General features: G+C 41.2%; 2 protein-coding genes and 1 pseudogene across 2 annotated transcripts; 2 read left to right on the top strand and 1 right to left on the bottom strand.

The window, feature by feature from the left end:
* The first annotated feature begins 1,483 nt into the window (after positions 1-1,483).
* Positions 1,484-3,660, top strand: LOC103322697 (uncharacterized). Its single transcript, XM_089047195.1, has one exon. It carries the CDS (start codon positions 1,677-1,679, stop codon positions 3,483-3,485), a length of 1,809 nt encoding a protein of 602 aa, XP_088903321.1. The 5' UTR covers positions 1,484-1,676; the 3' UTR covers positions 3,486-3,660.
* Positions 3,661-21,325: 17,665 nt separating this feature from the next.
* Positions 21,326-24,011, top strand: LOC148920305 (uncharacterized; annotated as a pseudogene).
* A 1,582-nt stretch (positions 24,012-25,593) lies between these two features.
* Positions 25,594-26,268, bottom strand: LOC148920304 (secreted RxLR effector protein 161-like). The gene has a single exon (XM_089044591.1). The coding sequence runs from the start codon at positions 26,266-26,268 to the stop codon at positions 25,594-25,596; it is 675 nt and encodes a 224-aa protein (XP_088900717.1).
* Between the last annotated feature and the right edge of the window lie 601 nt (positions 26,269-26,869).

Raw genomic sequence — 26,869 nt, 5'->3', positions numbered from 1 at the left:
TTTTGCAGAGAACCTTAAGTGTTTAATGGTATTTTATGCATGTGAGATGAGGGTCAAAGTATGATTTGAGAATGAGCTTGTTGTCTTACATGTAGTAATTTGCGGCCTTCTCCTGGACTTTCCTAGCTTCGGACTTATTGGTTGGCAGATTTCCATTCACCAAGCAAATCGATGATGAGTTCTGCTGCCAGGTAGGGTTTTCATCAATCTGCATTGTGTCCATTGACTCCATTTCTTCTATACTTGATCGGTCAAGTGTTCAACTGGGGTGGAACATTTGATCCGGGTACCAGCGTTGATCCTAGGCTTGTTGGATGGTGAAAGTGGTGAATTCCTTCAAAAGTGCTTGGACTTTGTCGAGGTACTGGATCATTCTTGGATGTTTTTTCGTGTACTACCGCTTGATTCATGATCACCGAGTCCGAGTAGATGACTAATCTTTGCTAGGCGCAGTTCAAATGAGCAATGCCTCGTATTCTGCCTTTGTAGTTTGAAGTTTGAAAGCCCAGTGTGATGGCTTGTTCTAACAAAGTCCAATTGTGGTGATTATGACAACACTTGCCCCTACCTCATTCTCGGTTTGACGCTCTGTTTACGCAGTAATCACCACATGTCTCTGGGCTAGGCAGGTGCTTAACGAAGGTCCCTGTCTGCTCTTGAACTTTTCTTCTTTTTGGGACATAAAAAGTAAGGATTTGCATTACATAGTACACATTAAATCAAAAGAAAAAATAAAAGGATTTGAAGTACACTTGTAGCTATATAGCTGTTGTTCTTGAATTTTCAGTGACTGATGTTTTTGGTTGCTTCAATTGTAATATAAACTCATGCATAATTTTAAGATCAAAGCCTCAGATGCAACACACTCCTCACAGGGTTTTGTATCAATCAAATTTTTCTATTTCGCAGACATTCCATTTTCTAAAGATGATGCTAAGATAGGGTCAGGAAAAGTTTTCATTTTTACTTCTGAAGATATATATATATATATATATATATATACAACTCCGATCTCTTGGACCACAAGGGTCCAAGAAATTGTGGTCACCCACCGTTGGATGTTAATCTAACGGTTCAAAAAAATTTCTTAAAAGGAGTGCAAGAGTGAGTGAACTATTGAATTTACATCTAACGGTGAGTGACCATAAATCTCTTGGACCCTTGTAGTCCAAGAGATCGGGATTGTATATATATATATATATGGTTGATGTGGCATTTACAATTGAGTCCTTACAATTGGTTGTAAGGAGGAACTCCTCCTCAGTTTTAAGGACTTGACTGACGGGGGAGAGTTTGACCCACTTTCCCACTGCGGCACCACCCCATATGTAAATTCCAAAATGAACCCAACCAACAGTTGGCAAAAATGGATGAACCAACGGAAAATTAACGTTCTTCCCTAAAATTGAAGTTACTCTTCTTGTGGCGGCAGCTTGTTTTGTTTAGGGTTAGGTGTTGGGGTTTTTGTATTTTGTGGGCTTTTGTTGTTTTGGGCCTCCTATTTTGGTATGTTATGTTGAGTTTTGTTTTCTTATGTTTGAGTCCTTATTTTTCTGTTTTTTCTGTTTTTTAGTATTTAGGTTCCTTGTAAGTTGTATCTTTGTTTTGGCAATGAAATTTCATTCATTTCGACCAAAAAAATCGGGAATTGCTTGCTCTGCCTTAGGAGCTGGTCGATGATGACGAAAATTATGGCCAAAAGAGCTCAAGGGCTCACGATTCACCAAAAGGGTAATCCTTCTTCTCTCTATCTTGTGTTCGGGCTCGTCTTTTTCAGAAGCCAGTTTTGCTCTTTTGCTGCCAATCGTTGTCATACTGTTAGTGTTAAGGAAACCATTGATTTGGAGGATTTGGTAAAAATGCGTTGTAAATCTGGTAATCTTGGGTTAGACGAAGCACTGGGTCACTTCAATTCCGTAATTCAAATGAAACCCATTCCCTCGATTTGGGCTATTAATCATTTGCTTTGGGCAGTCTCCAAGATGAATCAGTGTTCCACTGTAGTTTCTATGTATATACAGATGCTGGCTTGTGTTGGCTTACACCCGGAAGTCGGTACACTGAATGTTGTTATCAATTGCTTGTGCCGTATGAATCAGGTGGACTTGGGTTTCTCTGTTTTAGCAACTATCCTTAAACATGGTCTTCAGCCCAATGCTTATACTTTGAATACTTTACTTCATGGGATTTGCAAGTACAGGTCGCTCTCTGAGGCAATGGAGTTGTTCCAGAAAATAGAAGAGAAAGGATTAGCATGCTGTGAAATCACTTACGCTACTATAATTAATGGGTTGTGCAGAGCTGGGAAAACATGTATGGCGCTTGAGATACTCGAGCAAATGTATGAAGATGGAAGGTTTAAGCCTGACCCTCAATGCTATAATCCAATCCTTGACCGCTTATGCAAAGAAAGAAGAATAGATGAGGCGCTGACCCTATTTCGAGATATGATCAACAAAAGTGTTGCGCCGGATATCGTCAGTTACAATTCATTAATTTATGGATTATGCAACAAGGGTCTTTGGACACGAGCACTTGGTCTGTTTGAAATAATGAATAAGAAAGGCAGAAAGCCTGATGTTGTCACTTTTACTTCCATAATTTCTGCAGCATGCAAGTCTGGTAAGTGGGAAGAAGCTGTGCGGCTATTTAGAAACATGATTGATTGTGGCGCCTTCCCTAATATTGTTACATTCAGTTCTGTGTTGGATGCTTTGTGCAAGGAAGGGAAGACAGCGGAGGCACTTAACCTTATGAAAGAAATGTTCCTTAGAGGTGTAAAGCCTGATCTCGTCACCTACAACTCCTTAATTAATAGCCTCTGCCATTCCGCGCGATGGAAAGAAGCCACAAGGTTGTTTAATAGAATGCTGGATGAAGGAATTGCACCAAATGTTGTAACCTTTACCTCTGTAATACATGCTCTTTGCAAGCAGAGACGGACCGAGGAAGCGCTCTCCGTGTTAGAGCTAATGTCCCAAAGAGGTATTAGGCTTGACATTTTCACTTACAACTCTCTAATTTATGGCATGTGCCGTACAAATCAATGGGCTGAAGCCACAAGGTTGTTTGATGAAATGGTAGTTCAGGGAGTCTTACCTGATATCATAACTTTGACAATACTTTTGGATGCTCTCTTCCAAGGAGGGATGCCAGAAGAGGCTCATAAAGTAGTTGAGGCCAAAGTTAAATATGGTACGGAGCTGAGCAAAATAACTTGCAGTATGCTAATTGATGGTTATTGTTTTCGTGGCAAAATGGATAAGGCAAAGAAGGTCATTGATTTAATGGTGATAAAAGATCGTGTCCCTGATATTGCTTCTTGCTATAAAGCCTTGGTCAACGGCTATATGCAAGCTAAAAGGATAGGCGAAGCTTTGAGGCTCGTTGAGGAAATGATCGAACAAGGGGTGACGCCTGATTTGGAAACCCTAAAAGCTTTGAGAGGTTTGCGTCCTAAAAGGCATGTTGTATCTGCAGAATAGTTCTCTACATCCTTCTTGTCTGCGTATAGCCTAACAACTGTAACATTTGATTCTTCTAATTTAGATTACAGTATTTGATTCTTCATATGGGAGGTAAGTGCCCAAATTGGTGGCCACAGGGGAGGAGATTGAAAAAGAGAAATAAAAAATAAGGATAGTGTTTGATCCACATAAACTCCATGCCTACTTAAACGAAAGCTTCCATACCTCTCGGACATTAGAAGAACCATCTCCATCTTCAGCGACCATGCTAGAAGCCAAGACCCCTGCAGAAAGGAATTCCAATACTTGGGCATCTGTAAAGATATCACTCTGAGACAAGGATGGTGATGTGGACTCTATAAAAAGGGAGGCCTACTTCCAAGAACACATTAACACATCTAACAAAGGAACCATATATTTAAACCCTGCTCATACAACGGCAATTAGCAAACAAAACAAAAGGGGTAGAAAACAAAGGAACATATATTTAACAAAGGAACCATGAATATTTTAATTACAACGACAAAACCCTGCTCATACATGAATGTAGTGTACTGTAACTTGTTCCATCCCCTTCAACCCAATCCCATGAACCAAAGGAATAGGGTAGAAAACAAATAAGAGACTACTTCTGCGGCAAGATAGATTCTAAGTAGTTTTCTAGATAACTCAGACTAGCTTACTATCTTTCTCCACAATGGATAGGAACCTTCGAGTTCCCCCACCGACTCCAAAATAATGCTTCTTGGCAGCCATGTATACTACTCCATGAGAAGGAGTTATGCACTGTAAATTAAACATTATGAGACCTACAGCAGCTGCAAGTTCACAGTTCTGAATCGTAAATAATGACAAACTAAATAAGAACTTCTTTATGGGTTCATAAAGATGTGGGGTAGCAGAGATTGAGTAAACTGTCTCTGGGTTTATTTATAAATTTGTATTAAAATAATCATACCAAGCATCTAAACCTTTCCCTGTACTAACATTTAGATCCTTCTCAATGTTTTGTGCATAGGGAAGAAGCTTATGGATTTCACGCAAGTTGCCAGCAAAAAAATGAATTTCCGTCTGCGCATCACACTTTGTAACTTGCAGTGCTGGGCGTTGGAAGCTCCGAACATTTGAATTTACATTAGGTATGGTGAGACACGGCAGGACCTCCACATTGAAGTCCTGGAAATGAATGGCAGCTGCACCCTGAAGCAACAATGAAGAATCTTAAGAAATCTAATCTATGAAACCAAATGTATGAGCTTAAGAAGCAAAAACTCACCTCAAGCCAAGCAAAGATACCAGGAAGTCCATGACCGCAACCAAGCTGAAAAATCTTGATAGGAAACACAGCAAGGCATAGTGAGAAATGGGAGAAGGAGATAAAAGACAGTGGCCTCAATTTCTAGGCCAACGAGGAAATCACTCATCAGAGATAATCACTTGTAATAGTGATATATGAGTTATATGCTGATTATTGATCAATGACAACGTAGCTTCATGAATGACTTGTGAAGGTGCACCAAGTAACACCTAATTAAATGATGTGTCTGCAGATGTGAAAAGATATTCATTCAAATGAAAGGATGTAACTTCTTCAAAAGTTATATGTTAGAGCCCATAACTTCCATCTAATCCCACAGAACATGGTGTTATCTCTAACAAAGGTTAAAGTGTTCAGGCTATTTATCACGAAGAGATTGCAGTTCATTCAAGTTAATATTCTTTACTTAATTGAATGTTCCAAGCTAGGATATAAGAGCACCAAAAGGTTGACCTAGCCATCTGTTAGTAATACTTAAAAGGCACCTAGAGATTTCAAGAGTGTGAAAATGAAATTAATGGAGTAATACTTAGTGAGGAAACCCTACAATCTGAATGAAGTAGGCAGGAATGCGACCATAAGCCAAACTAGTTTCTCTTTGTAAGGGCTTCGAGGTAAAGAAGCATATGTCTCATTTCACAAAAACACCTTTACGAATTAAAGTCCACTTATTTACACTTGAACATTAGACTACCACACAAAGTAACATGAAGAATGTTAACATGTGTATGCAGTATGGGACAGTATACATTCACTTGAAAAGGAGCCAAGATACTGGGCTGTGAAGGACCGTGAGCTGCTATTGCTATAATTCCAAACCTGCATGTGGTGGTCCAAGAATAGATCTCCTTGTGGACCTCCACCAGATCGCATGGCCATACCAAGAAAATCTCTCATTGCACAGATAATGGAATAATGTGACATGGAGAATTCCAAGCTAGACAGAGGGGAGGAGCCCTTCCCATCCAAGAACATGAGGCTCCAGTTTGTCCAGAAGGCCCTATACCAGTTCAGACCCCAGAACCAGCTAAAACCTCCATCTATTCCACAACCAGTGGCCCCACGTGATCAGCCTTTGGCACTTCTACCTGAGCAAATAGTTGTGTAGCCCTACGGACTCTGAATGATGGACCCCAATCCATTCCCCCCACTAGCAAGAGGAGGAGAGGCAAAGGGGGAATTAACCCCTTTGCCAACAATGACAGGAACAAACCGGGGGCAAACTAGAGGAATCATCCAGATTTCGAAGAAGAAGAAGAACACAGGGAGGAAGTTCTGCCCATACCACACAGAACGGAGCACAAGATTGAGCAAAACCAGCCAGAACGATGACGAAATCCCTATCGTGTCAATGCTCTAAATGACATAGGGGCACTTCAGAGAATGATCGGAGAAATGATGGAACATGAGGCCAGAAGAGGGGAAAAGCCCACCTACAGAAAGCCATATCCGGCTTATATTGATCAGAAACCCTTTCCTCGGGCTTTAAGGTACCAAATTTCACCTTCTTCAACGGAGAAGACACTTGTGCTTCATCGGTTGAGCATATAGGCAGATTTTCTGTCTAGTGCATAGCCATAGAAAATAACCCTTTGTAAAAACTAAGGCTTTTTGGAAACTCTCTCTCTGGACAAGCCTTCACCTAGTATACTAGCTTACCAGCCAATTCTGTTCATACTTGGGAACAGATGGAAAGTGTCTCAGTCGACAGACTATCATAGACCTGAAGCAGCCTCTTTTCTCTTGTTCTTTCTGCTGGAGGGAGTCACCTCAATAGCTGGTTGTTCCGCTAGAGTTTCATCCTCCTCATTTCCGAAAGGAAGCTCCAAGTCCCCCAGCTATGACAAAAGTGACTACACAAGAAACAAGCAAGTCAGAAGTCAATCCAGCACAGGAAAACAATAAAAGGAACAAAATGATGGGAAGCTTACCAATCACTTCTCCAGCCTGGAAAGCTTGTCCTCCTATGTTCTTTGTCAGGGAGGAATCAGTTAGAGACAAAACAAATGTTAGACATCATCACAGAGGCAGAATGAGTAAAAGATAGACAGAACTGAGAATCTACCTTCTATAACTTGAGCATTGATGTCTTTGATGGTCTGCACCATGAAGTTCTTGGCCTCTGCCTCTGCATAGACTGTCCAAGAGTCCCAGCCATCAAAAAGTACTTTGAGGGCAGTACTTGAGGCAAGCAGACCTTGGAATCTGGCTTTCCACCAAGCATCAAACTGGGTAGAACTGCAGGAGTTCGGTTCCAAGAATGGATAAAGAGCATCTACACTATTGTTTATCTTGTTCACCCCATACCTGGCCTTCTTATGTACTTCTAGATCATCCAAATCCCTCCAGGAAGTGATTCGATTACAGCTTCTGTAGGATTTAAGTGGAATAAGTCGGGCATGAGTTGTCTTGCACATGGTTAGGATGATAGACTTCTGGCCCCAAATGATAATTTGGAGGCTTTCCACCTCCATAGGGCAGTGTCTTTCGGTGGTTACGCTAAGAAACTTCTTCCTGAAATCTATTCGCAGTTTCTTCCTGTTCCTTCTCAAACAACCTATATCCAAGTTGGAACCAGGGTAGGTTCTTCTGATCACCACTTGCCACCGAGAGGCAGACCTTTTAGTGCAGTGCCGAAAGAACATTAGATACTCTTTGATGGAATGCTTGGGTACTTCTGTCGACATCAAGGGAAGAGCCAAAACCTGGTCTTCAGGCAGAACTATGTATGGAAATCTCAACTCTAGGAAGTAGACTTGCAACCAAATCTGGATCATCCAAAATGCACCAGGGGCAAACAAATTCAGGGAATTCTCCAAGGTTGCAATATGGAGATTTTTGCACAAATGAGCAGAACTGTCTGCCCAAGCCCCACATTTATGTGGTTATGCAGAGCTTCTACTAGATGCATGTATTCAAGCATAACTGCCAATGAGCGATTTGGAAAAATAAACCTATTTAGTCAATACTGAATGAACAACATATGCTGTTGATCCTTGTACTTCTTTGCATCAATTTCTTTAGGTAGTTGGAAAATGAGCAGCTCTGGTTGATGGTGGCATGTGAGTTGGTGAAAGGCTTAGCCAATTTTTCTTGATTTTTCCTTCTGTGATAATCACCAACAACATCGACAGGCCTTCCATGAGGCCTAAACCCAAAAATTTGAGCCATATCCAGCAAAGTCGGAGTCATTGGGCCCAGTGCGGAAGTCGAAAGTATTACTGGCCGAGTTCTAGAAGATCCTCATCTCTATTTATCGACGCTTAGACAGAAGAACAACATCATAGATTCCAGCCCTTTCTCCAAAGTGAGCTCCATATCTTGGAAGGAGCCACTCAATCTAGTCCGCCCACTTCACTGGACTATTCCTCACTTCACTAGAAGGAAAAGAGCGACTCAGGTTCTTGCTGACCCAAGTGTGGGATGCCAAGGTAGAAGAACTCTAAAAACATAGAGGAGCTTCAGATTACCCTTGAACAATTGCCATTTCAGCAGGAACAAGGCCAAACCAGTGAGGGCTCGAGAACCAAGGTGTTTTCGAAAAGATGAAGGACATTTTCATCCAGGTTCTTTTGGGCAAAAGGGTGAAGCTTACTACGGACCTCAATGGCATGATTATCAATGCCATCTTCGATGAGATAAGCAGGGGATCGTGAAGAAGAAGAGCCCTTGGCATGAGTATTTGGAGAAGAGATTTTTTCGAAAAAAAAATCAAATGAACAGGGAAGGATTGAGAGAACGAGCTAAAAGATAGAAGGATTTTGAAAAGAAATGAAAGCCAAAAAGCAGAGTTAGTTTTTGATCAACAGTAATGGGGGTCGGAAGTTCTTAAAAAGTCTGGAGAAAGAATAACGTGGGAAAGTGGAACAATTTGCAGACATAATAAATTAGCCGTTAAAAACTAACCACTTTAGCACGAAGCCTAGTTGAAAAGGTAGGCATGGGCTAGTTACAACGGAAGGAATTAACGTGCACAATTAATGGCCAATCATTAAGTCTGAAACCGTTCCAAAACTATTCAGACTTAGGGGGCATTATTTGGGCCCAAAATTGTGCAGAGGCCAGCCCATTTTTTGAAACCCACAAAATGTGAGCACCAACTAGGCTTGATTTTAGAGAAGTTGGGAAAACAGCCCAAAATCGAGAAAGCCTAGCCCAGACCTGTCAACCCACGAAAATGAACTTAGGCTTCGGAAAATAGAGAAAAACAGCGCATAGTCCCAAAACAAAACTGGGCCTGGCATGATTAAAATGAAAAAAATCAAAATAAGAGCAAACCCACGTGAGTACTTGACTTTGAAAAGTCAGCAATTTCAACTGGGTTTACAGGGAGTTAGTGAAGGCAGTGTCTTAGAACAGCAAAAGTCTCCAAACTTTTTAGTCACCGTAAGATCGTAATCCTTTTCATATTCAGAAAAATTTCTGCTCCAGAGCAGGAACCATTTCCAAGGGATAAGTAGGCTATATTTTCTAAGAGATAAGTAGGATACAGGGAGTTGTTCATCTGGAAAATCAAACTAAATATCACAACGGATTGAATTCTCACAAGAGCAGTTAAAGATCAAAAGAGCAGAGAAGTAATCACCAAAAGAAATTGCTATTGATGGTTTGTCTTCCAGAATAGATCAATTCCCCTCTTCTTTGACATTTAAAATAAAAGATTTTTTTTTTAATAGAAAGTTTGCCGCCCGTTTTAAAGATTAAAAATCCCACTCTAGAATTCCCTATAAATATGAGAAAAGGTGAACAAATCAAAAGACAGCAAAAAAATCAATCAAAAACATAAACTCAAAATGATCACTTGATCTCAAAAACCTTCAAAACACTAAAGCAACCAATAGCTCATTGAGCCACATGAAACAAGTCAGCTACAAATCAGAATCTCTAACTCCAGTTCGGGTTCAAAGAAATAGTCATTCAAAGCAAGATTTCTCTCTTTACAAATTTGGTTAAGCATAAGCCAAGTCAAGTAGAGTTCGGGTTTTACAAATATGAAAACCTCAACAAATTTATGGAGAGCCCTGATCAAGAAGAACAGGTACTACAAAGTGCATTTCCAAGTAATCATCAAATTCAGCCATTTTTGCCCCTTCCAGATCAAGAGGTCCAAATTCTGCGTTCAAAAAGCCTTCCAGGGCTTGAAATAGATTAAAACTCTGCCAAACTCGAACGTTAGTATCGATTTATAGCTGAAACTTGACAGTTGAAGGTGTTGAAAGTCCATCCAAAGACAGCATACCTAATCCAAACCCAGATCGAAGCATTTATCAAGTCAGAAATTAGAGTCCATAAGCTCTTTTTGTCTTTTTAGAGTTGGTCTTCTTTTTTGAGCTTTGTAAAAGGCAGTTTTGCTTAAAACAATTCATTTTCTTATCATTTATTCTAGCCAGAACTACCATTTTTGTACTGTGAAAAATTGTGAAGCCTTCACCAGTTCTGAGGCAAGAAAAAAAACTTACTTGGGAGATATTCCTCACCCAAATTCACAACCGCTTGTTTAGAAATTAGTAACTTGGGGCACAAGTTATCTATTTATAAGGGGTCTGCTAGGATTTTCATTACAAGCAGTGGCACGCTCACACACTAAAGAAAGTTGACTTGTTGACCACTCAATGGTTTTCGAGGCAATAAGGAACTTTACCCTTCCATCACAGGAACAAATCTAAAACGGGTGAACATAACGACCTGGGTCGTTGAGTTTTTGATTTTCTTGGTAAGAATTGTTCAATTACAGTTTTTTGAATTGTGAGGTATTGCGAACTGTGAGCACATATGCAAAACTTTTTATGATCATGGTGAAATGTGAATTTATTAGCCGTTCTTTTGAAATTCACTGGTAAATTCATAAAGTTGCTTGAGGCTTAATAAGAAACTTGAGAAACGGAAGAAAATATTTTGGGTTTATAAACATTAAAATAAGCACGACTGCGCTTCCCAATGTATCTGTAAGGTGGGTGAAGTAGTGGTTTGTGTTTCTTTACCCATTGTACTTTACAAAAGAAGTGCATATCTATTGAAAACAAAGGATTCGTATTTATAATTAGAAACTTGAAATGATATTCATATTTCAAGAAAGTCAAAATAGTCCTTACATTTTCATAAAATTCACTGCTCAATTCACAATGGATACAAGTAACAGGCACTACCAACATATCTTTAATGGTTTTCACTTATGGATCATGTTAGCGGATGTTTTAAGTTCCTTGGCATCAGGCTAAGCGTGGGTTGTTGAAGGTGAGATTCACTTGGCACGTTGGCTGCAGTCACCCATTCATATCCACTACACTTAGTAGCTCCCTAAAAATAACCTGAATGCAACATAATACATCACATTTTTCAGTTTAGGAAGAAATTTTCTTTCAGATTTGGAAATGAACATGACCATCTCAAAGATTGCGCTTAACGCTTTGGCCGAGTGTTGGCTGAAGTAGTCGACATTGCCCAAAATGAAATGTTTGGATTGCATGTCCCGACTATATCCATAAAAGAGTGGGGAAAGAAAATAAAATAAGTTTAAATACAAAACATAAAAAAAAAATAAGAATACAACATAGGACCACACGTTCCCTCAAAAAGGAAACTTGTCATCGGGTAATGGTGCACGTATTCATTGACTGGTAATCTTGAAAGCGGTTCCCCATGTATCCCAAAGGTGGCTTTGGGGTTGGTTTCGGTTTCTTATCCTTTAAACATTGAGAGTCGAGACGACGGCATTGGAGTTTTTACAAGCATGAAAACCTCAACAAATTTATGGAGAGCCTTTATCAAGCATAACAGGTACCACAGTGCAGTTCCAACTCAGTAATCATCAAATCCAACCACTTCTACCCCTTCCAGATCAAGAGGTTCCAATTCTACCTGCGTTCCAAAGCCTTCAAGGGCTCGAAATAGATTAAACCTTTGCCAAACTCGAACGTTCGTATCAATTTACAAGCTGAAACTTGAATGTTGAAGGTGTTGACGAGCTAATCCAGCACAGACACATCCAATCTAGCCTTGTCCAAAGGCAGTTATCCAGGCAGAAATCAAAGTCCAACATAATGTTGTTTTGTTTCAAAGTTGACATTTCATTTTTGAGTCCTATAACAGTCCTCACTAAACAGTTTGCTTTCTTCTTGTCCATTATGGCAAGAACTACCCCTTTTGTACTGTGAAAATTACTTGGGAGATATTCCCTACCCAAATTCGCAATCCTTTGTTCAAAATCAGAACTTGAGGGGCAAGTTATCTGCTTTCAAAGTCCGCTAGGGTTTTTTACTGCTAGCAGTGGCATGTTCACAAAAAAAAAAACAAAAAAAAGAGTTGGCTTGTTGACCAATCAATGGTTTTCAAGTCAATAGGGAACTTCATCCGACCTTCATAGGATCAAAATCAAAACGGGTGAACAGGCCAGCTAAGAGTGCTTCGTACTCGGCAATATTGTTGGAGGCGTGGAATTTAAAGCAGAGAGCGTATTCAAGGACAACTTTATCTGGGGAGATAAGGACGAGGCCCACCCCACAACTCTGGGCGTTGAAGGAACCATCGACATACAATGTCCATAAGGGTTGGCTGAGGTCGAAGTTGCCATTGCTAGCGATGTGAACCAAGGTCAAGGTAGGAGTAAGTTACAGTAAGACTTGGGAGCGGCAAAGCTTGGGGTTCTCAGAATTTAGAGATGAAATCAATCGCAGCTGCTTTGAAAAGGGGTGCAGCGATCAAGAACCTTGAGATAAACCTGATGAGGGTCGCGACGCGTCCGGTAAGGCTCTAGATAACCTTGACCGTCTTTGGTACCTTCATGTCCAAGATGGCCTGGATTTTTTTTGAATTGGCCTCAATACTACCGGCCGATCATGAAGCTAGGAATTTGCCCGAAGCCACATCGAAGGCACACTTCGTGGGGTTAAGTCTCATTTTGTACTTCTTTAGGATTGTGAACACGGTAGAGAGGTTAGAGATGTGCTAGTTCGGAGTGCGACTTTCAACTAGCATGTCATCAACGTAAACTTCCATGGGCTGTTCACAAGGCACTAGCAAGTGGCTCTGGCATTTTTGAGGCTAAAGGGTATCACCTTGTAGCAATAGAGGGCGCGATCTGTAATGAATGATGTGTGGGCTTAGTCATCAGGGTGCATGAAGATCTTGTTGTACCTAGATTAGACATCCATGAAGCTAAGAAGAGTGTGGCCTGTTGTGGCATCAACAAGCTGGTTAATTCGAGGTAAAGGGAAGCTATCCTTTGGACAAGCCCGATTAAGGTTGGTGTAGTCTACACACACATATGCGCCAACCCTTCTTTGGTTTGCAGACCATCACCACATTGGTCAGCCAAGTGGGATAGTCCACCTCCTTGATGAAACCAATACGCATGCTTGTCTACTCGCTTCATTGCCTCGCCTCTCTCCGAGTCATAAGCACGACGCTTCTCAAGGGTCAGACGGCCAGGTTAATGCTTAGCCAATGGGAAATGATATCGGGTGATATGCCAGTATGTCGTTGTAGGACTAAGCAAAGACCTCAGAGTTGAGGCGAAGGAAGGCCACAAGGTCGGGCAAAGTTAAGGGTGAGAGAGAGGTTCCAATATGTACCGCGATCCGAAGTCATCATGAAGGCAAAAAGTTCAAGGTACTCCACAGTGTTCACCACTGGGTGACGAACTCTTCCTAGGGTCCTCGTGTCTTCGCCGGCACCGAGGAAGGGGTGGGGATTTGGTTATTGAGAGGGCCTCAGGCCTTGGATGACGATTGGTAGATTTAACTTTTGAAGCGTAGCAACTTCAGGCCCCAAGTTGGTCACCCACATTGAATCGACGCCAATCCGAGCTCGTGTTGGGCTATCGCTCATCCAAACCTATGTTGGGTTGTGCCTACGTGGCGGATCTATATCAAATTATTTTGCTCCCACATTGCCCTCTTTTTTCCTCTTCCCCCTTGTGCCTAGCGTGTGGTTTGAGGGAAAAACTCAACTTAGCTCACATTATCTTTGGGATACTACCCTTGCCCTCTTGGACCATTGGATAAAAACTTGTACCTGATATGGGTTAGTGGGTATATTGAAACGCCCGCACTCCCTAATCCGCATGAATCGAGGGACAACGTGAACAGGGTTGGGAGTTGATGACGCACAACTCTAATTATCCAGAAGTAGCGAAAGTGGACATAAGACGTGTAAAGCAAAGCTTGCATCCCAAGGTCAAGCGCTGTATAAATGCTAAGCTTCACAACCAGATGAGGGGATGTGATTTTAAATTAATTGGTGCACTCAAATACATACAAAAATTAACTTGAGCGTTATAGTATCTTTTGCAGGTACCAATACTTCTCTCATCCGATTTCGAAGGAGTGTTGGTTGGAGATGCATTTATCTTGTGTGCAGAGTAAAGCCAATGACCTGTGGAAGATATTCTTATTATAAGAATTTCTGCTTCTAACAATCGCCTCTCAAGGACACCGCTATGGACAACTATATGACTATCATGCCCTCAGGAAACGAATAAGGACCTGATACCTCTTAAGGAATTTCTTGCGCATTTATGTCTCCTGAAGGATGCTTCTTTGCGCTGCGCTCTCGAAGGACGCTTGGTCGCCATCGTGTGTCTCCACAAGATGTCGCTTATGGACAATCAGATGATTATTCTGCCCTTAAGAAATGGATAGGGACCTAGATACCTCCATTAGACAATCCCGCGCACTACTTCTCAAGGACGCTTTTGTGAGCTACATCTCCCAAAGGACGGTTTTGGTCGCCGCCTTGCGCTCCCAAAGGACGCCGCTTATAGGCAAGCTGTATGACTATCCCGCCTAATTTAGGAAACGAATAGGAACTTGGATACCTCATTTAGGAAAATCTTGGCGCACTCTATGTCTCCGAAGAACGCTTTTTGTGGCTGCGTGCCACTAACGACGCTATGTGACTATCCTACCCCTTAGGAAATGTATAGGAACCTGGATACCTCCCGTAGAAAATTCCTCGCACACCCTGCATCTCCCAAAGGACGCTTCTTGGTGGTTATGTCTCCTGAAAGACGCTTTTGGTTGTTGCCCGTGTTTCCGTGAAGACGCTCCATATGGGCAACCATTTTTTTGTGTGGCACATTTGAAATTTACTGAGTGGTTGCTTCTCTTCTTCATAAATATGCAGGCTCAATCATCCGTTAGGGATCGAAAGGTGTCGGAGAAAGACATTCCATTGTTGGAATCTCCTTCCCTTCCATGGTATCATGTGTATCGCTTCCTCTGCCCTCAGATCGCTAATCACGTAAGGGCCTTCCCAATTGCGTTTCATCTTCTTTGATCTCTTACCTTTGTGCAGTGATGAAAGTCTTTCTGAGGACAAGGTCACCCGATTGAAATTGTTTGACCTTGGCCCTTTTGTTGTAGTAAGACTTCAACTACTGCTAGTATGAGGCAACTCGAACAATGGCTCTCTCTCGTTCTTTTTCGAGTAGGTCGAGATTGAGCTTCTTTTGTTCAGAGTTCTGATCAACATTGCCAACCTCAATGTTTATGGAGGGGACAGTGATGTGAGGAGGGATGATTGCTTCCGTCCCATAGGCAAGGTAAAATGGGGTTTCGCCAGTTGATCTTTGCTTGGCAAAGTGCGATAAGCCCACAGTACTATAGGGAGCTCATCCATCCATTTCCCTTCGACGCCTTCTAATCTTTTCTTTAGGCGATCCAATATAATTTTGTTGGATACCTTGGCCTGACGATTGCTTTGCAGATACCTCGAGGTGGACAGGTGTTGCTTGATCTTGTATTTTACAAAGAATGCGGTGATTTGCTTGTCAATGAATTGTGAGTCATATTCGACAACTAGCGATTGTGGACAGCCAAACCAGTAGATGATGTTTCTCCAAACAAATCATTTCACGTCGGCTTCTTTAGTAAAGGATAGAGCTTCGACCTTGATCCATTTAGTAAAGTAGTCGGTGACGACGATCATCATGTCTTTCTTGGCGGGTGCCGATGGCAGGGGACCCACTACATCAATGGCCCGATGAATGAATGGCTATGGACTATTCTATAGATAGTAGACTTTGGCAGACAGGTTAGGAACTGGTTTGTACCATTGGTAGAGATCACATCTTTTGACATATTCGGTGGAATAATGGTGCATGGTAGCCAGAAATAACCTGTGTTTAGAGCCTTCTCGGGAGTGACCTGCCTCTAAAGTGGTTGCCACACTACGCTGTCGTGAATTTTGCAGAGAACTTTAAGTGTTTAAGGGTATTTTATGCATGTGAGATTATGGCTGGAGTATGATTTGCAAATGAGTTTGTTGTCTTGCATGTAGTATTTCGCGGCCTTCTATTGGATTTTCCTAGCTTCGGAGTTGTTGGTTGCCAGATTTCCATTCACCAAGTAGTCGATGATAGGGTCTTACCAGCTAGGGTTTTCATCAATCTGCATTGTGTCTATTGACTCTATTTCTTCGATGCTTGATCGGTCAAGGTGTTCGATCAGGGTGGAACATTTGATCTGAGTATCCAGCACTGATCCTAGACTTGTTGGATGGTGAAAGTGGTGAATTCCTTCAAAAGTCCTTGGACTTTGTCGATGTACTAGATCATTCTTGGATGTTTTGCTATGTACTCGCCTGAAGCTTGATTCGTGATCAGCTGGGAGTCTGAGTAGATGACCAATCTTTTGATTGATAGTTCTTTTGCTAGGCGTAGTTCAGCTAGCAATGCCTCATCTTCTTCCTTGTTATCTTAAGCTGGAAAGCCCAGTGTGATGGCTTGTTCCAACAAAGTCTTGTTGTGGTGATTATAACGACGCCGCCCTGCCCCTTCTCGGTTTGACGCTCCGCCTATGCGTGAATCGCCATACCTATGGGCTAGGCAAGTTCAGCAAAGGTCATGTCTGCTCTTGAACTTTCCCTTTTTTTGTTAACCAGCTTCTTTTCTTCAACCGATGGGGAGGTCATATTGGCTTAGCTCTATAGCCCACTTCATGAGTCGTTGATAAGCATTAGGGTTGTGGAGGCTTAGCTCTATATCCCACTTCATGACGATGCCTCTGTGAGGTTCTTGATGTGGTCTACACCCTTAGGGGCTTTGACCAGCATGTTGTCTACACAGACTTCCATGGTCTTGTCGATTTGCTCCTTGAGAATTCTATTCACGAGTCTTTGGTAGGTTGCTTCATGCGTTCTTCACCCAAAAGGCATGACCTTGTAACAGTAAGTCTCTCTCTCGATGATGAAAGCGGTCTTCGCCTTGTCATCCTTGTGCATCAGGATTTGATTATAGCCAGAGTAGGCTTCTATGAAGTTGAGCAGCTGATTGCCGAGGTTGAATCCCAAGCTGGTCGATTCTTGAGATAGGAAGTTGCCTTTAAGGCATGCTTTGTTGAAGCCGGCAGCTAGGAGCTTGTCGATCTCAACTTCAATGATCGCGACTGGCTTGGGACTGAAGTTGCGTCTCTTCTACGACACTATGTTGTTGGCGGGGCTGACATAGAGTTGATGGCAGATGATGTTCGGGTCAATGCCAGGCATGTTAGATGGCGACTATGTGAACATGTCTTTATTGTTCTGGAGGAAAGTGCTCAGCTCCACCTTTTCGTCTAGGCTTAAGCGCGAGCCGATCCGCACTTTTTTGTCCTGGCTGATCAGGTTTAAGGGTACTAGCTCGACATCCTCTCTAGCTTCCATCATTCTTTAGGAGAGACTTCCGAACGGATTCCCTCAACTTGATTCGATTCTTTGATTCCTATAGGAGTAGTTATTCCTTTCCTCTCTGGTCTACTCGATACGGTTGGAAAGGGATCTACTTTCTCCTCACTTATTCTACTCCCTTCAGACCGCTTTATTCACATGGAGGAACTGTGTCTGTTTACTTTTCTTCATCCCTTGAGCTGAGTATTTCCTTGTCATTGCCTTATCGTTATTGATCTGGCTGACACCGCCCCCAAGGATTGGGTAACAGATTTTCTGATGTGTGGCGGAAATGATGGCGTTGATCTTCTCAATCCATGATCCGCCCAAAATGCCATTGTAAGGGGAGACTTCGTCAATAATGAAAGGTTGTGAGCTGATCACTAGTGGAGAGTAGACATCGAGGTCTATAGTGCCCACAAGAATCGTAGTTGGGCATCAAACCACCGATGACTGCTTATTTGTTCATCTTCGTCTCCAAGCCCATCCGTTGGATGACAATGACTAGTTGCAGGATATTGGCTGCGCTGCCCTCGTTTGCATGGATTTGGTCGACCATGGCCTGAGCGATTTGAATGTTAATGACAAGGGCGTCATTGTGTGACAGATCAAGGCCGGTTGGATCTTTCTTTGGGAAGCCGATCACAGGATCGTCTTCTATCAGTGGGAGGTTAGTTGAGACTTGGGAGATAACAGTGGCCCGTTTAATATTTCTTTTTTTCTCCTTGCTAGTCAGCCCGGACTCCTTGGAGTTGGCCAAGATCGTATTAATCCTTATGACCTTCTATGGAGGTTCCTTGGCTACTTGTGACATGCTTGCATGTTGAGCAGCACATTCCTGTCTTCCTCATTGCCTGTTAGTTCTTGCTCGACCTGCTTAAGACCTCTTGAACTATCTGTCGATGCGTTCGTCCATCATTCTCTCTTCGCCATTGGATCCAAGGCCAAGGTTTTGTACCAAGTCAACTAGTTTGAGAAACTATACAATCAGGTTATTTTAGTTGTCTACTCATTGAGTTAGGTGGTCGTCTCTAAGATTGAGGTCTGCTTGACTGCGTGTATAAGGAGGAGAGAATTGTGTGGAGCCCGATTGCATGAGGGCTAGAGTTTTGTTAGAGGTGCATGAGGGAGACGCGAACATCAAATGAGGTGGCAAAAGAGGTAATGGTCGTATTTGCTCCAAAATTGCCGTGATGGGAAGTTGTGGCTTTGTCATGGATGAAAATCCTGACCTCGCCCTTAGGGCCATGAGGTATATTTCCAATATCGACCACAAGGGCTTGAGAGAGGTTATCGGCCTCAGTTTGAAGGATCATGCATCGAGCTAACCGACGGATCGTATAGATCAGATTAACCGGAGAATCGTTGATCGGGTGGACCAAGGACTCAAAGGTTGGTCACCAAGTCATTTGGTATTTTCCTGATTATTAGTGATAAAATGTAATTAGCGAGCATGATAAAAGCATGATTATATGCCAACTATAATATCACATGTGCCTTGATAAAATAATATAATTATTAAATAAGGCATGTGTAATAATTCTGAATAAAATATTAATTGTTAATATTTATTAAGAAAATTATTAAGAAAAAACACTAATTCAAAATAAATATTAAATACCAATACTTATTAGGAAAGTGTATTAATTCAAAATAAAACATTAAACATTTATATTATCATTAAGAATTATAAAATTAGAAATTATTTAATAATTACATCAAATATTAATATAATTATTGGAAAATGTCAAATAATGACTCAGAGAGAGAGAGAGAGAGAGAGAGAGAGCTTATCTATGTTTGGGCGCGGGAGGAGCTATTTGTAGAACTATTCGAACCCAAGCGTGGAGCTCAGTAGTCGGCCGTGCGACGACGAGGTTGGGCTCTCTAGCAAACCGATAGACCCGAGTCTCCTGGTCCCAACGTTGGTGGCGGCCTCACAAGTTGATGCGCAGAGCGGCGTCGATGACTCTTTGCAGATCCGGCAAAGCCTTTGACGGCCCGTTTGGTGGATCTTCCGGCGTCAAATGGCTTGGTTCTCGGTGGATTTTTTCAAACAGAAGGCCGGCGATTCTGATGGAGTCGGAGGTGTCGCGAAATGACACCCGGAAGGTCTCCGTTCGAAGCTTGGCCGAGAGCTCCATTTTTCCCAGTGTCCGCGCCGGCGAGATTCTGGCTTCGTATTGTAGAGCCCCTTTCGGCATCTACTATTCTGAAGTCGATGAATCCAATGGTATGGTCGACGTGACCAGGCGACGGTTGGAAGCCGTCATTCCGGAGATGGCACCGGCTGGAAAGACGCCGCTGGGTTGGTTTCCTGCTGCTGTGAACGGCACGAGTCCCTGGGTTTGGAGGTTGGAGACTCCCGACCATGATGGGATAGGTCAGGCCACACCTGGTGGCTAGGTGGTTGGCTCTTCAAGGAAGACAACGGCCGGAAGAAAACTCCGATGTTGCTTGTGTCTGGTTTCATCACGCGTTGTGGCTGCGAACAGTAACTCTGCTTTTTTTTTTTTACGTAGTCACCGAGAGGAAAAAATGGCCAAGGTGGCTTGAGGAAATTTTTGCCGGAGCACGGCAGTTGTTCTTGTCTCGTTCCTTTGGATTGATGTCGGAATTATTTATGAGGGGGGAAACGGATTTCCCTTGATTTGGATTCGAGAGCATCGCATTGAATATATCTCGAATCTCTCAATGAAAGCACCAATTTGTGAGAGTGATTTTCGTCCCTTTGAATATTCCATCAATAGATTCCCCTTTCTTCTTCCTCGAACTCTTTCTTCCTGCAAAACCGATCGGAGTAAAATGACCACAACCAGGGGTGTTGGCCAAAGACCCTCCAATGCCTAAGTTAGTTCAATTGATTCGTAGATAAGCAATAGCTAAAAAGGATACGGAGCTCTCGCAAGGAGAGAACCGGATGGCCGGAGCCGTATGTGGTAGCCGGAGCTTTGTGTAAGAGAAAGAGGGAGGTGGCGGCAAGGAGGGGAATTTCTGCAGTAATTTTAGAGCCTAGAATGGCCTACCTCATGTCTTGCATAGCCTTGTATTTATAGAGCCTCAGAGGGCTAGGGTTTGGGGAAAAATATTCCTTGTTGGGAAATGAATTATTTTTCCTGATTTTAGGAGATTTAAATCAATTAGGGATTTGATGAGGATCAAATCTCTAATTCAAGGCAAGAATCCCCAAATGGAAGGAAATATTTCACCTAGAGTTTTGCTAAAATTCGGTTCCCACATAACTCTCCCATGAACTTTCAACCACATCCAAATCTTTACACTGCTCTTAGTTCATAGTCTAAGTTCAAGAATGAAGAGATATCAAGAATTTACGATTTGGCATAATGTTGTATTGACACATTTGAGCGATATTAGTTGTCATTTCATAGTGTTACAATATCTATATTCAATGAAAATTCCACACGACAAATTCAGCATCTAGCCAAATTATAATTTATTAGCGACAATAATAAAAGAAACAAGAACAATGAACCCATAAAAAAATTCAACTAAATATAAATAATTAAAGAAAAACTTCTATTTTGGGACTGAAAAAGTAAGGATTTGCATTACATAGTATGCAGTAAATCAAAAGAAAAAATGAAAGGATTTGTAGTACACTTGTAGCTATAGCTGTTGTTCTTGAATTTTCAGTGACTGATGTTTTTGGTCGCTTCAATTTGTCAAATAAACTCATGCATAATTTTAAGATCAAAGCCTTAGATGCAGCACACTCCTCACAGGGTTTTGAATCAATCGACTTTTTCTATTTCGCAAACATTCAATTTTCTAAAGATGATGCTGAGATGGGGTCAGGAAAAGTTTTCATTTTTACTTTTGGAAGATATATATATGTATGTGGCATTTACAATTGAGTCCTTACAATTGGTTGTAAGGAGGAACTCTTTCTCAGTTTTAAGGACTTGAATGAAGGGGGAGAGTTTGACCCATTTTTTCACTATGGCGCCACCCCATATGTAAATTCCAAAATGAGACATAAAAATAGATACCCAACCAACAGTAGGCAAAAAATGGATGAACCAACGGAAAATGAACGTCCTTCCCTAAAATTGAAGTAACTAAACCCTCTCACTTACTCTTCTTGTGGCGGCAGCAGCTTTTCTGGTGGTGGCGACGGCAGCTTGTTTTGTTTAGGGTTAGGTGTTGGGGTTTTTGTATTTTGTGAGCTTTTGTTGTTTTGGGCCTCCTATTTTGGTATTTTAGGTTGAGTTTTGTTTTGTTATGTTTGAGCCCTTATTTTTCTGTTTTTTCTGTTTTTTCGTATTTAGGTTCCTTGTAAGTTGTATCTTTGTTTTGGCAATGAAATTTCATTCATTTCGACCAAAAAAATCGTGAATTGCTTGCTCTGCCTTAGGAGCTGGTCGATGATGACGAAAATTATGGCCAAAAGAGCTCAAGGGCTCACGATTCACCAAAAGGGTAATCCTTCTTCTCTCTATCCTGTGTTTGGGCTCGTCTTTTTCAGAAGCCAGTTTTGCTCTTTTGCTGCCAATGGTTGTCATACTGTTAGTGTTAAGGAAACCATTGATTTGGAGGATTTGGTAAAAATGCGTTGTAAATCTGGTAATCTTGGGTTAGACGAAGCACTGGGTCACTTCAATTCCGTAATTCAAATGAAACCCATTCCCTCGATTTGGGCTATTAATCATTTGCTTTGGGCAGTCTCCAAGATGAATCAGTGTTCCACTGTAGTTTCTATGTATATACAGATGCTGGCTTGTGTTGGCTTACACCCGGAAGTCGGTACACTGAATGTTGTTATCAATTGCTTGTGCCGTATGAATCAGGTGGACTTGGGTTTCTCTGTTTTAGCAACTATCCTTAAACATGGTCTTCAGCCCAATGCTTATACTTTGAATACTTTACTTCATGGGATTTGCAAGTACAGGTCGCTCTCTGAGGCAATGGAGTTGTTCCAGAAAATAGAAGAGAAAGGATTAGCATGCTGTGAAATCACTTACGCTACTATAATTAATGGGTTGTGCAGAGCTGGGAAAACATGTATGGCGCTTGAGATACTCGAGCAAATGTATGAAGATGGAAGGTTTAAGCCTGACCCTCAATGCTATAATCCAATCATTGACCGCTTATGCAAAGAAAGAAGAATAGATGAGGCGCTGACCCTATTTCGAGTCAGTTACACTTCATTAATTTATGGATTATGCAACATGGGTCTTTGGACAGGAGCACTTGCTCTGTTTGAAATAATGAATAACAAAGGCAGAAAGCCTGATGTTGTCACTTTTACTTCCACAATTTCTGCAGCATGCAAGTCTGGTAAGTGGGAAGAAGCTGTGCGGCTATTTAGAAAGATGATTGATTTAGCGCCTTCCCTAATATTGTTACATTCAGTTCTGTGTTGGATGCTTTGTGCAAGGAAGGGAAGACAGCAGAGGCACTTAACCTTGTGGAAGAAATGTTCCGTAGAGGTGTAAAGCCTGATCTCGTTACCTACAACTCCTTAATTAATAGCCTCTGCCATTCCGCGCAATGGAAAGAAGCCGCAAGGTTGTTTAATAGAATGCGGGATGAAGAAATTGCACCGGATGTTGTAACCTTTACCGTTGTAATACATGCTCTTTGCAAGGAGAGAGACCGAGGAAGCCCTCTCCGTGTTAAAGCTAATGTCCCAAAAAGGTATGAGGCTTAACATTTTCACTTACAACTCTCTAATTTATGGCATGTGCTGTACAGATCAATGGGCTAAAGCCACAAGTTTGTATGATGAAATGGTAGTTCAGGGAGGCTTACCCGATATCATAACTTTGACAATACTTTTGGATGCTCTCTTCCAAGGAGGGATGCTAGAAGAGGCTCATAAAGTAGCTGAGCAAAATAACTTGCAGTACGCTAATTGATGATTGTTGTTTTTGTGGCGAAATGGATAAGGCAAAGAAGGTCATTGATTTAATGGTGATAAACGATCATGTCCCTGATATTGCTTCTTGTTATAAAGCCTTGGTCAACAGCTATATGCAAGCTAAAAGGATAGGTGAAGCTTTGAGGCTCGTTGAGGAAATGATCGGAAAATGGGTGATGCTTGATGTGGAAACCCTAAAGGCTTTGAGTGGTTTGCGTCGTAAAAAGGCATGTTGTATGTGTAGAATAGTTCCCCATGAGACCACCAGAACTAGTTAAATCTTTTAACTGCTAATTATGTCATTGGATTCTAAACTTGTATGACTAAGCAATATTAGTGGGAAATGGTTTCAAACAAGTACAGGATCCTTGGTGCTGAAAAATACATTCAATATTCTTAATCTCACCGATGGATCCATAAAAAAGAACAGGATCCTTTTCGCAGGATCCATAAACTAAATCTTTACACTGCTCTTAGTTAATATTAGTGAATGAAGAGATATCAACAATTTTCAATTGTTTACACCATAATCAACCGAGCATATCCAGCCTCAAAGCGACTAGTACCAAAGGCACACACGCCTTCTTCCATACCAAAGGAAGACATTCTTCTGAGGTGCCAAGCACCTACCGAAGCTCCCGACTGCAAAAGGTCCTAATTGCTGAACCTAATCTCCAGGACACGTGTCACCACCACAACGACGTGCACAAAGTCCTACATTGAAACTTTGTGCAAACCTCTCATTTTCACCTCCCTATAAATAGAGAACAGTACCCATGTAAAAAGGGTAACTTCTCTCTCACTTTTATTGTTACTACTCTTAGCTGACTTAAGCATTGTAGAGCCTTCGGTCGGCACCACACCGGTGTCCGAAGCTTAATGATTGCTTCTCTTACTTTGTCATCTGCAGGTTAGACCCTTACCGAAGGTCCTCACCTTCTCCACTGCTGAAGACAATCCACTTCTCTCTAAGTTGACCTCCCAAAAAGAGCATCAACATCAATACCTATATTCAATGAAAATTGCAACACAACAAATTCAGCATCAATAATAAAAGAAACATGAATGATGAACCCATAAATAAAAAATCAACAAAATATAAATAATTAAAGAAAAACTTCTATTTCGGGACTAAAAAAGTAAGAATTTGCATTACATAGGACACAGTAAATCAAAAGAAAAATAAAAGAGGTTTAAACGAAAGCTTCCATACCTCTCCGACATTAGAAGAACCATCTCCAACTTCAGCGACCATGCTAGAAGCCAATGTAATTCCATACTAGGTTTTTATAACTGAACACTAACCTTGGTCTGACATCTTGGATGTAAAGATCTTCTTCTCTATGCAACGCTTTAGTGCTATTTCTCTAGATGGGGAGAGAGAGTTGTGTGTTTAGCGTATATCGTTGCTAGAGAAGGGACCTCTTTATATATGCATCACTTGAATGCCTTGCCTATCAAGGAGCTGTCAAGTGTTCTAGTTGCATTAGGATTAGGTTGTTCAATCCATATAGAATTAGGAATTCCATTATCTCCTGTACTTCAAATAGAACAGCTTCTGTACAAGAGTAATCTGATAAGTCTGAGTATATTTCTGAACATGCAAACCTCTAGAATCCTTACATGATTAGAAGACCACAATTTCGTGGTTAAGACAATAATTTGTCTTACATTCTCCCACTTGGTCGATTAATCATAAGAGTGTTTGCATAGATCACTTTAAAGGCCTGGTGAAATATGCCTCAAAACAATTCCCACTAAGCAATTGTCAACTATAAAGCATGAAGAGAGGTTATCAAGACTTTTGTGAATATCTTGTACTTCAAGGTCTTTATAACCACACTCATCACCCTTTATAATCACATAAGCTTCGATCAAGATTAAACTGCTGAATAACATGATATATTGTAAAAGCTAAGATATCACCATGTTTGTTCAATGTCCCTGATACGACTACCAAGGTCTTAGTTCACTGTCGTGAATACATTGCCATGCGCAGCTTCTTTAAGCTAGCATTGCTGCTAAATGTTATTCATGTGTTTTCATAACATAATAAGATAAACTTTTGAAATAAAATTAACTTTAATTTGAACCAAAACTGTATCAACATCCATCGAAACTATAGAAAACAACAATTGTTTAAAACTTGAAACAAAACAAGCTCCCACTGATTTAGACATCCATGTCAGCTGTCAATCCCATACTTGAAACATGTCTATGGAAAACAGCATTTGGCACTGCTTTAGTAAGTGGATCTGCAATCATTTGATTTGTTCCTATATGATCTATATGGTGGTGTATCCTTGACTGATCTTTTCCTTGACAATTATGAACTTTACATCCAGCAGCCTTGAACCTCTTGTTCTTTTGTTTCCCTTAGCAAAAGTCACTACTACACTGTTATCATTCCATAGCTGGATAGGTCTGTGAATTGATTCCACCACACTTAAGCTAATAATAAAATTCCTCAACCGCATAGCCAGTGAAGTGGCTTCATAACATGCTAGAAATTCAGCAAGCATTGTGGAACCAGCTGTGAGAGGGTGTTTTATGCTTCTCCATGAGACTGCAGCTCCTCCAAACATAAACACAAAATCATATGTAGAGTTTAATGTGTCTTGACATCCTGCAAAGTCTGCATATGCAAATCCTTGTAATTCCAAATTCTCACTTCTTTTGAATACCGGCTTGTAGTCTTTTGTTCTTTGTAGGTATCTCATGACCTTCTTCCCTACAACCCAATGTGCTTGTTCAAGGTTAGACTGAAACCTCCCTAACATGCTGACTGTAAAAGCCAGATCAAGTCTTGTACATACCTGCGCATACAATAGGCTTCGTACTAGTGAAGCATGAGGTTTGTCAGCCATTTCAAGCTTTTCTTGTTCAGTTTTAGGTGCCTGCTTAGTGCTTAATTTATCACCTTTTGCAATGGGAATATCATTGCCTGCACAATCCTTCATATTGAATCTTTTTAGCACCTTCTCTATATAAGATCCCTATAATAGTCCAAGTAAACCTTTCTTTCGATTTCTGCTTATGTCTATCCCCAAAACATAGCTTGCTTCTGCCATATCAGTCATATCAAAATGTTTGAATAGAAAACTTTTACAATCATGCAACATAGTGAGATTTGTGCAAGCCAATAAAATGTCATCCACATAGAGAACCAGAATAATGAAATGTCTCCCACTGATCTTCATGTATATGCACTCATCCAATGCATTTTTTGTGAATCCATATGCTTTTACAACTATATTAAATTTCAAATACCATTGTCTCGAGGCTTGCTTCAATCCATAGATTGATTTGCACAGTTTGTAGACCAAATTCTTCTCCTTTTCTTGAATAAAACCTTCTAGCTGTATCATGTAAATCTCTTCTTCAAGGTCTCCATTTAAGAAGGCAGCCTTAACATCCATCTAATGTAAATGCAAATCAAAACTGTGCTACTAATGCCATGATTATTCTTAATGAATCTTTAGTTGAGACTGGTGAAAAAGTCTCATTGTAACCGATTCCTTCCTTCTATACCAGTCTTGCCTTATACCTATCCACCCGTCC

Source organism: Prunus mume, linkage group LG2, assembly GCF_029339155.1.
Source record: "Prunus mume cultivar Tortuosa linkage group LG2, ASM2933915v1, whole genome shotgun sequence".
NCBI lineage: Eukaryota > Viridiplantae > Streptophyta > Magnoliopsida > Rosales > Rosaceae > Prunus > Prunus mume.
This window is presented reverse-complemented; position numbering and strand designations above follow the sequence as displayed.

What these genes read in the sequence shown, in the direction of transcription:
- LOC103322697 (XM_089047195.1), top strand. Translation starts at nt 1,677, where the DNA reads ATGATGACGAAAATTATGGCCAAAAGAGCTCAAGGGCTCACGATTCAC.
- LOC148920304 (XM_089044591.1), bottom strand. Translation starts at nt 26,268, where the DNA reads ATGAAGGATTGTGCAGGCAATGATATTCCCATTGCAAAAGGTGATAAA.